The sequence below is a fragment of the Fukomys damarensis genome, unplaced genomic scaffold (genome assembly GCF_012274545.1).
Source record: "Fukomys damarensis isolate Sample0158 unplaced genomic scaffold, DMR_v1.0_HiC HiC_scaffold_21, whole genome shotgun sequence".
Classification (NCBI taxonomy): Eukaryota; Metazoa; Chordata; class Mammalia; order Rodentia; family Bathyergidae; genus Fukomys; species Fukomys damarensis.
This window is the reverse complement of record NW_022900933.1, coordinates 1,633,186-1,644,687: the sequence shown is the minus strand read 5'-3', so window position 1 is coordinate 1,644,687 and position 11,502 is coordinate 1,633,186. Positions and strand designations below refer to the sequence as shown.

The 11,502-nt window shown below is 34.3% G+C and overlaps 1 protein-coding gene across 1 annotated transcript in view; it reads left to right on the top strand.

The window, feature by feature from the left end:
• Positions 1-11,502, top strand: part of Exoc5 (exocyst complex component 5) — a 65,625-nt gene that overhangs the window by 37,941 nt on the left and 16,182 nt on the right. Inside the window, exons 13-15 of the mRNA XM_010641441.2 lie at positions 5,610-5,718; positions 9,422-9,542; positions 10,266-10,352. Coding sequence (XP_010639743.1) covers positions 5,610-5,718; positions 9,422-9,542; positions 10,266-10,352 — 317 coding nt within the window. The remainder of the gene's footprint in view (positions 1-5,609; positions 5,719-9,421; positions 9,543-10,265; positions 10,353-11,502) is intronic.

Genomic DNA, 11,502 nt, shown 5'->3' with positions numbered 1-11,502 from the left:
ATACACACACACACACTGAAATTGTTCAAATCATTGTAAGCATGGATATCTCCCCAAATATTTTTTATTTCTTTGTGGAAACATTCAAAATTCATTCTTCTAGCCTTTTGAGATATGTAGTATTCTAGCCAGGCGTGATGATGCATGCCTTAATCCCAGCACTCAGGAGGCTGAGGCAAGAGGATCACCACAGATTTGGGGCCATCTTGGGCTACATAATGAGTTCAAGGCCAGCCTGAACTACACAATGAGACCTTGTGTCACAAACAAAAAAAACAAATATATTTGTAGTCACCCTGCACATTGCAGTAGAACACCTGAAATTATTTCTCTTACCTAACTGTAATTTAGTACCTGTTGATCACCTTTTCTTCAGCTTTTCTCTATGCCTCCCTTTCCCATCCCACACTCTTCAGCCTTTGATAGGCACTGTTCTATTCTCAACTTCTGTGAGATCTCCTTTCTTAGATTTCACAAATGGGTGGTCATGCAGAATTGTCTTTTTTTGTGCCTGGGTTATTTCACTTAGCATTATGTCTTCTGGTTCAGTCCAGGAACTCTTTTATTTTCCCTGAAAATCTTAATACTTATTAGCATGCAACAATGTCTGTGTAATGAAGGATTCAATATTTATTTTAGTCTATAATTTGGCTTGATTTGATTGTGCCCATCTCTCCAGAATACAGTATCTAGGCTATTTTCACTGAAACTGTGGTCCTTACCACTATTTCAGCAGTAGAGGGAGCCTCAAGCCCAAGTTTGTCACAAATCTGTGATTGGTGTATTGTTTAAGATGAATTTGGGGGGGGCCTACACAAGGTAGTCTGTTTCTGCTATTTCTGTAGGTCTCCACCAGGGGCCGGGGTGGGCCCAGATGCCTTGTTCACAGTTACTGGCCTGTGGTTAGGCACTGCAGGATTCCACCCAGCACTGAGCCTCACCATGCAGGGTCTGGCCTTTGACTCCGGAGTAATGACTGATGTCCACTTCCTTTTTCTTCCTTGAAATGGATATTAACTCTCCATGTTGCACTGCTTAGGTTTGGGGAAGTAATTGGGGTAGGCAGACAGTCTTGCAGCCATCTCAGCTGCTTTGTATCAGATCTGATAGATCTGCCCACAGATCTATAGATCTGATAGATCTGATAGATCTGTCCACAGCGTACAGGGGCAGGGTAAAAACATGCACTGAGGTATTTTGTCATCTAGTGTGGTTTCTGTGGCCTGAGGCTGCCACAGCTGTCTGAAGGTAAAGAGGGCCACAGTGTCATTTTCGTCTGCTTAGGCCACAGTTTGGTCTGATACTAACATGGGTTTAGAGGTTCCATCTGTGGGCGGTGGCCTGGAAAGAGAGGCTATCGAATTTCACCAGGGCAGGCTAGTCGCTTAGTTCCAAAGCAAAACCTCGGGCTTATTTCCCTGTCCTACCCTCTAGCAAATGAAGTCTTTCTTATGTTTCCTTGCCTGAGGTTGGCAAACAAAAGGTACAAATAATTGTTGATGGTTACCAGTGTTGGTGCTAAGCTGGGTTGCACCTGAGGCTCGTGGCCACAGGAACCAGTGTGGTCCTTGGGCTCACCCAGCACCAAGCTACACTTGTAGCACCGAGCACAAATCTAGCTTGTAGCGCTTGGAGGTTTTTGTCTGGCTCCATTCAAACACTCTGTCCTCAGAACAAGAGAGTGGGTTTTGTGTAGTACTTGATTTTCACTCTGTAGTACTGTCCCAGGAACTAGTTGAAGCACTTTAAGTGTACTTATTAACTCATTTAATCATCATAATCCTGTGAAGTTGTTATTACGGTTTTTCACATAAAAACTGAGAGACATAGCTCTTAAGTAGTAGAAGTTGATGTAGTCTTAATTTTTTATTGATGTATGTAATCTCTTTATATTGAGCATCGGTAAAATAATATAAATTATACATCTAAATAGAAAATAAAGAACGCATACAAGCAAGTTATAAAAAATTACCAGTATAATATTCAATCATTTTAACAAACAAAATTTAAACTAGAAGTACCATCTTATTATAGTAAAGTTGGCATAAATTAAGAAGTCTGACAGTACATACCAAGAATTGATAAAATGAGGCAATAGGAATTTTCACATAGTGCTAATAGAAGTAAAAAATTGTACAGTTACTTTGAAGACTAAATTTGGCAGCTTCTTAGAGAAGTTAAAAACATGCATATATTCTAATATCATAGCAGCATTGTTTTTATCATGTCAGGAAATCGGAAGCCAATTCAGTGAAAAGGAATTAAAAAACTGGCATTGTTCATGCACTAGAAAACAACAATTTAAATAACCAACTAGAGGGCTGGGGATTTAGCTCAGTGGTTCCATTGCCTGCCTTGTCTGAGTTCGATTCCTGGTACCAAAAAAATAAATGCACATGTCTTGACATGAATAAATCTCAAAAATACTTAGTAGTGATAAGACAGAGCCATAGAGTATTTTTAAGAAACTGTACATTTTAAGATGTATAGTAACATCTTATGGTTTTGCTTTTCATTTTCGTAATGCAATAATTGACTTTGCATATCTCTTCATATGTTTCTGTGCCATCAGTATATACTTTGGTGAAGTGTTTGTGCATTTTTAAATCAGGTTTTTAATTTTGGAGGGTTATATATTGTGGTTACAATTTGTTTATCAGATGAGTGATTTGCAGTTTTCTTGTAATCTCTGGCTTGTCTAATTTCATAGTCTTTTGAAGGATAGAAGTTCTTAATTTTGATGAAATTCAGTTTAACACTTTTCTGTTATGGATGGTATTTTTAATATTGTGTATAAATCTTTGTCTAACTAAAGGTTGCAAAGATTACCTAGGTTTCCTTCTACTAATTTTATAATTTGAGGCTTTTTGCCTTTACATTTATACATTAATCAGTTCTAAGTTAACTTATGTATCAGACAAAATATAGTTTGAAGTTTATATTTTTACAATTTGGTATCTAGTTGTTTCACCATCATTCATTGAAAAGATTGTCTTTTTCCACTGTATTACTTCTGAACTTTTGTCAAAAGTCATTTGACCACTTATTTGTGAGTCTGTTTCCGAACTCTATTCTTTTCCCTTTGTCTTTATGCCAGTACTATGCTTTTTAATTGTTGTAACTTTAGGTCAACTTGAATTGGGTAGTATAAGTCCTAACATTGCCATATAAATTGTTTTCTTACATGTACTATACATCTTATAACAGCTTGTCAGTTTTTTAAAAAATGATATTTTAGTTGGGATTGCAGTGAGTTTATAGCTTTAGTTTGGGAGAATTGATGCTTTTGAGATTATAATGTTAATACAAATAATAAGTTTTAAATTCATATTTAGTTTTAGAGTTTAAATTAGTTGTTAATAAATAGAAATACAATTGAGTTTTGTGTTCATCTTATGCCCCGCATCCTAACTAAACTTATGTTTTAATTGTTAGCATTTTTTTTTTTGTAAATTCCACCAGATTTTCTGTATAGACTCTCCTGTTATCTACCCATAAAGATAGTTTACTTACTCCTTTGTAGTACAGATACCTTTTATTTTGTTCGTTTTCCTTATTGCCCTGGCTGGGCGTCCAGTATGATGTTGAATGGATGTAGGGAGGGCAAACTCCTTCTGTCATTCCTCATCCTAAAAATGAAGCATTTAGTTTTCCACTGTTAGTAATGCTCACTGTAGATTTTCCATAAGCATCTTTTTAAGATTGAGGAAATTTCTTTCATTCTAGTGTGTTAAAGCGTCTTTATAAGTTTTGGGTATTGGATTTTCTCATATGCTTTCTTTTTATTCTTTTAATATGGTGAATCATACTGACTGGTTTCCAAATGTTAGCCTGGTATTCCTTTAATAAAGCAAAACCCAGTTGGTCATCAGATGGCCATTGTCCTATTGTCGTACTTATATATTGTTAGGTTTGCTAAATGTTTGTGAAGAATTTTTTACCTTTATTCATGAGAAATAGTGACCTATATTTTTATTTTCTTTTAATGTCTTTGTCTTTTGGTATCAGGGTAATGTTGACATAACCCCTTTTAATTTTTCTGGAAAAGATCATGTAAAATTGATATTCTTTCTCATAAATGTTTGGTATAATTCACTAGTGAAGTCATTTGCACCTGCAGCTTTCTTTGAGAACATTTTTAACTACAGATTTAATTTCTTTAATGTATGTAGAACGGTTTAGCCATTCATAGCATAAGTTCACGATAAGTGAACTTTGGTAGTTTTCGTTCTCTAAGATTTTTGTATTTCACTTAAGTGTTGAAGTTATTGGAATAAAGTTGTTGATGATATTTTCTTATTCTTTTGGTATTTGTGGCAAATAGTAATGTGACTTTTTTCATTTCTGTTAACAGTAATTTTTTTTTTTTTCCTGATCTACCTGGCTAGGGCCTTATTAATTTTGTTACTTTCTCCAAGAAGTAGCTTTTGGTTTCATTAATTTTTCTCCACTCTTTTTCTACTTTGTATTTCACTGATTTCACTCTTCATTGTTTCTTTTCTTGAGTTAAATTTGCCCTTTTTATCTAGTTTTTAAGGTATGATGATTAATTTGAGTTCTTCTTTCTAATATAGACATCTAGTCATAAATTTCTCCCTAAGTACTGCTGTAGCTGTATCCTAAAAGTTTTATTATATTGTGTTTTAAGTCAATTCATAATAGGTTTTCTTTTATTTCTTTTGGCTCAAAGATGATTTAGAAGTTATTTAGAATTGCCAAATATTTGGGAACTTTTTAGGTATCAGTTTCAGATTTTTTCTATTGTGTTTAGAAGACAGTTTGTATGACATGGATTCTTTTCAAATTTATTGAGAAACTTTTATGCCAGAATATGATTCATCTTGATAAATGTTTTGTGTATACCTAAAAAGAATTATTGTGGCCTGGGAACTTAGCTCAGTGGTGCTGCTGCCTGCCTTGCTAGCGCAAGGTCCCAAGTTTTTGGGTCCCTGGTACCCCAAAAAAAGAAGAATATATATCATGTTGGATGAAGTACTGTATTCTATAAATGTCAGGTCCAGTTGATTGTGTTGCTTGATTATTCTATATCTTCTTATCAAAAAAGGAAAGAAAAGGCTCAAATCCATGCAATTAATAAAAAAGAAGAAGTCACAACATATCCAACAAAAATCTAGAGCATCATCAATGCCTACTTCGAGAAACTGTACTACTCTCCTAAAATAGATTACACAAAAGAAATGGACACATTTCTAGATGCATGTGAATTACTTTTGAGTTTTACTAGAATAGCCCTTATTCAGTTAGTGGCTGTCAAACCATTTTGACCATGACTGACAATAAGAAATGTATTTTGCGTGGTAGCCCAGTGTGTACATATGAATGTATATATGTATGTGGCGTATATGTGTATAGTTTTTGAAATTATAGTTGGATTTCGGTAATGGATTGCAGTCCATGTAAGAGAGCATTGTGGTAAGTCAGAAGACATAGACCAATATGAGGCATTGTCATTGTTTAGTGGAGGTGGAATATGAGTTATTTTTGTGTAATATTATGTCTTATATAAAACTGATTGCAAAAAACTGTTGATTTTGTTTGAGGTAGACTTGAATGATTTTGTGTTTTGTTTTGTTTTGTTTGTTTTAAAGCTCTCTGATCCCTCTGATTTACCAAGGAATGCCTTTAGGATTTTTACCATTCTTGTGGAATTTTTATGTATTGAACATATTGATTATGCTTTGGAAACAGGACTTGCTGGTAAGTGTATTTTGTTAAACTTTTCATTAAAGTTCTCTGATCCTGCTTGTTTAATGTTGTATAGTATTATTTCATATATCTTCATCTTTCTATGTTGCATTCAGTTTGGTACAATGAATTTTGAACTTCTGTAATGCAAGGATTTGCCAGGTGCTGAAAACTGTGTAGACAGGTTCTCTTATACTATTTACATCCAGTGAGGTAAGGTAATGAGCTACATTTATCACCATAGTGTATCAGAGAATATATTACAGTGCTCTAAGTTATAAAATGTCAAGGAGCAAAAATGATGGCGAGAACTTCTCTGGTTGAGAATTAAGAAAGTAACTTTTAAACAAAAGAGCATTCAAGCCTGGTGTGGTGGCACACACCTGTAATCCCAGCACTTGGGAGGCTGAGGCAGGAGGATTGCTGTGAATTCGAGACCAGCCTGGGCTACGTAGTGAGTTCCAGGTCAATATCAACTACATAGTGAGACCCTGTGTCAAAAAACCAAAAAAAAGAAAAAAGAGCATTCAAAAATAAGTCTGGGAAGGAATAGACTTATACTGTATTAAAATTTTTTTTCTCTTGATCTTTTGGATGTATTAGTTATATTAGCAATATAATGATCTCTTCCTTCAGTTCCAGTCTCATGGATCTAATTACCTGCTTGACCTCAATAGCTGTTCAGTGGGCGCTTCAAACTTAACATGTCCAAAATAAAACTTTCTTTCTTCTACACTTGTTCCTCTCCTATCTTTAAAGGGCTTTGCCATTTACCTGTTGCTCTAGCTCCAAACCCAGGAGTTGCCTTAATTCTTCCTTTTCTTCAGCCCATATAGCCAATCCATTAACAAATCCTTTATATTAACATACTAACTAAAAGGTCATCTGCTTTTCCCCATCTCTATTGGTGCCACCCCAGTTTAAATATTGCCATTTTGTAACTGGTTAAACACCCTAGTTAAATATTGCCACCTAATGTCCATTCTTGCCTTTCCAGGATACTGACTTCATGTAGTGGCCAATTTAATTATCATTACCTTATTTGCGACCCTTTAGTGATTTATTATTCTTAGAGAGAAACCAGTAATAGGCTCTTCAGAAAAGCCTGGCTTGGTCTGTATCTTACACATTTATCCTTACCTCTTAATGCATTTCACCACCCTACTCCAGTGACTTTGGTCTTCCCTCTTTTTCTTCGCTTAGACTTTCTGTACTTGGTGTTCTCCCCCCAACACACACACCTTTTTCCTCAGTTTGAGAAAACTGAGAAGCATTTCTTTGCTGTTACTCTCAGTTGAGATCTCAGGCTGTGTTTCTGTCTTCTGATCTCAATTAAGATGCCACATTCTCAGAGAGGCCTTCGCTGATCATCTTGGCTGAAGTAACATTCCTCTCAGCCCAGTTACACATTGAATTAACTTTAATATAATATTTATCACAGTGGAATTTTTTCACTTGTTTGTGTCTACATCCATTTAGCAGAGTTTACTCAACTAATATTTACTACATGCCTATTCCTGGACACATGAAATTTACATTCTTATGGAAATGGTAGACCAATGATTAGGAAGTTCAATGAAGAAAAATGAGTAAGGGGTAGAGAGGAGTGATCAGGAGATGAAGTGGAAGATGGAGAAACAAAAAGCTTAAGACTGCTCTGAGAAGACATAGGAACCAGAGAGCTGAATTGGGATGACAGAGTAAATCTAATGGTTAAAATTAAGAGTATTCTAGGTAAAACAATAGGATATAAGATCTTATGGTAAGACTCATATTTATTCAGTGCTATACTTTAGCATCTAAAAAGCACACAGATACACAGATAATCTTTATTCACTATAATACCATTCTGTAAAGTTTCTAATGATGAACCCAAATTAACCATCATTCAATCGCTTTCGGCTTAACTTGTTTATTCCCATATTTTCACATTGCTGCTCCCATGATGTGAATATACATTTTTAACTTAATTACTGCCAACCCTTGACATCAAGTATTTAACGTTTGCCATTTGCAAATGACAATGTGGTAATATGTATTGGGATAATACCTCAAAGGTACAAAGATTAAAGAAGAAGATGAATTAAAAAACATGAATTTGAATCTCTGGTATGAAGGATTTGTAATTAGCTAGTACAGGATCTTAGGATATTCATTTTAATGTCAGTATTCTCAATTCAGAAGGGCTTAGGAAATTTCTTTGTAGGATAGAAAAATCAGTATTTTCTATGCAGCTAGTTAGTACTCACTACCATTATTTCTAATGATTATATGAAATTCTGCCAAACACATAGGAGGTTAAAACATCTGTTACTAGATATTTTGCCATCTTTTCAGGTTTTTAGTAATAATAACTAAAGCTATTACTAATACTGTGGAATTTAAATATTTTCCTTGTTTTGAATATTCTTTGGCTAAGTGCCAGAAGTGAAATAAAGTACTAGAATGTTACCCATAAATGAGATTACCAGATCCAAGGATGTTTGTTTAAAATTTTTGATATACTTTATTTTTTTAATTTTGGTATAAACTTTTGCTAGAGGTTTTTTCCCTACCAATTTATACTGCTGCTACCATTTGCATATACTAGTTTTTCTGTATATTGTAGTTCCTTAAAAGCTTTAATAATTTAGAGGTTAAAAACATAACAATATTGCCTTAATTTTTTTCTCTTGTATGTTTGTGTCACAGTCTTATTTTCTCACTGGTTGGTTTTGTCTTTTGTGGGATTAACACCTTTGTTTTCCAGATTTTTTTTTTTTTTTCTGTCTTTCTTTTTTTTTGAGACTGAGTTTTGCTGCAGGCTGGCCTTAAACTCACTGTGTAGCCCAGGCTGGTCTTGAACTTGCATCAGTTCTCCTGTGTCAGCGTCCCAAGTGCTGGGATTATAGGCATATTCCACCACAGCCGGCTGTTTTCCATTTTTAAAACTGGAAAAAATATTATCTTCAAAGATATTTTTCTTAGCACTCCCATCTCCCACCTTTGTGCTGGGTTTGAACCCAGAGTCTCCTGCATGTTAGGAAGCTCTCTACCACTGAACTACATCCCTAATCCTTTTAGTCTCTTAATTTTGGCACATATCTCTTAAACTAAAATGGACCTGAGAGTTCATTGATTATCCTTTACAAAAAGGAAGAAACCGAAATCTGAAGAGGTCAGCAGACTTTTCAAATGTGGAGTGGCTTGATCATCATTTTGAATACCAGGATTTACTTGGAGATAGGAGATTTTGCGTATTTTTGAGGAAATAGTGAGTGAAATGTAAAAGTGTAGGCACATTTCTTTACTATTACAGCAGTGTGCAGAATAGCAGATAAAGACACTTAAACCAGGAAGACCAATTTAATTTATCAGAGATAGAGATCTGATTGTAAGAAAAAAGGTAGAAGTATATTTATAGCACTTGTGAGTCATTGGGCACCAGGAAGTTTGGAAGGTAAAGGAGAAGATAGAACACAGGTAATTTGTTAATTAATTTCTTTTTTGGTTTATCTATGCAAATGATGAAGTTGGTGAAAATTTAAACATGGAAATAAGTTTAGGTGGATTTTTATTAAGCACCTAACAAACTTAATTGTGCAGTTCATTTCTGGCTTATTGAAATAGAAGATACTTTTATTTATGTTAGGTGTATAAAATCACATTCTTTTTCTGTTGCCAAGATGAATTTCTTCAAGTTTGAGTCTCATTTATCTGTACCTTTCAATTTTAGGAATTCCTTCCTCAGATTCTAGGAATGCAAATCTCTATTTTTTGGATGTTGTGCAACAGGCCAATACCATTTTTCATCTTTTTGACAAGCAGTTTAATGATCACCTCATGCCACTAATAAGGTTAGTTAAATTTTTATATTTTCATTGTATTTCAATGAGTATATTTTTCTTAAATTTTAGGAGCAATACATATTTGTGAAAATATCAAATAGGACAGGAAGTTTGAAATTAAAATCTTGGTTTTTTTCATCTTTGCATTCCTGTTTTCTTTTGCAACTGTGGTATTAATTTTGGTGTATTTGGAAAGACAGTCTGTATAATTCTGAATTTTAAATCTCATGTGAAAGCAGCATGAGATTAATAAGACACATTTTGATAAGGCATTAAGATTTGGTTTTATATTTTCATATCAATTTATATTAGCTTTTAAAGAATATGAGGTGATGTATATGTATTTAGTGCAATTATTTATAAGAAAAAATACTCATATAAGATATGAAGCTTTGGACATTTTGTTACAAACATTGGAATGCTGAGACTACCTGTAAAGATCACTTGTGATCTCTGAATCACACTTTGAAATACAATTTACTTTTTGGGGGCGGGGGGATTGAATTTAGGACCTTGTGCTTACAAGGCAGGCATGGAGACATTGAGCTATATCCCTGGCCCAAAAATTTATTTTTAAAAAGCTGTTATGCCACATAGCAGAATATTCATAGATTGTTTAGAGTTGCTTAGATGTTGGTATATATTTATAAATATATTTAATATAATATAGATATGAAAAACATGTAGAAGTTACGCCATTAATGTCATTTTTTCCCCTTTCAATATAAATAGCTCTTCTCCTAAGTTATCTGAATGCCTTCAGAAGAAAAAAGAAATAATTGAACAAATGGAGATGAAATTGGATACTGGCATTGATAGGTAAGTTGCTGGGTTTTTGTTCTTGTATGTTTTTAAATTGTGGAAGCATTATCATAGCAACATGAAAATAGTTTTAGGAGAGGTCTTAAGTCCAACTTGTTACAGCATTTTATATATAACAAATCTATACATTATATAATTTTTCACATACTGCTTTTGCCCATATTAGAATGTTTTTATTAAACCTTCATATTTTTTATTTCTGAAAGCTACTGTATTTAGATGTACTTTTAAGCCTAGTCTTTTTTGGAAGCCTTCTACACCCTATATACTCACAAACTACAAAAGTACTTTAAAAAATGGTATATAACATAAAAGGTTATATTTTATTTAGAATTTTTAGGTTTCATATTTATTTTTATTTTATTGGTGCATGTTTACAGTTCATGCAGTTTGCAGTCATCTGGGGGAGTGGGTACATACACAGGACACAGCTTTCTTTTCTTTATCCAATTTCCCTTCCTTCCCCCTCCCTCCCTCCTCCCAATTCCCCTGTCCCATTTTTTCATTCTTGTTGATATTACTAGTTGTAGCTCATGCTATGGCGTATGTTTGTATTGATTGAGGTTATTTTGTTCCTAGACATGTAATGGCTTTCTTCTTCTTATTTCCCCTTCCCATCCTCCTCACCCTTCATGCTTTTTCCCTTGGACCACTTCCCTATAGCAAGAAATCCACCTCTCTATCCCCCTTCCATTTATGCATATTATTCTCTTTATACTTTGCCTCAGTCAGGTGAGAGATACCATATAGTATTTAAGCTCGTGTGCTGGTTTATTCCACTAAACATTATATTTTCCAGGTGTATCTATTTTCCTAAAAATGCCTCAAAACTGTCATTCCTTTTAGCAGAGTAGTATTCTGTTATGTATAGATGCTACCTTTTTTATCCAGTCATCTGTTGATGGATATCCAGGCTGTTTCCAGAATTTAGCTGTTATGAATTGGCTGCTATAAACATGCATGTATTGCTGTAGTATTATTCTTAAGCTCTTTGGGTAAGATACCTAGCAGGGCTATCACTGGTTCATGTGGAATTTCTAATTTCAGTTCTTTGAGAAATCTCCATACCAGTTCCCATAATGGCTGTACTAGTTTACATTCCCATAACAAGGAAGAAGGGTTCCTTTTTCACTACAGCCTCATTGGC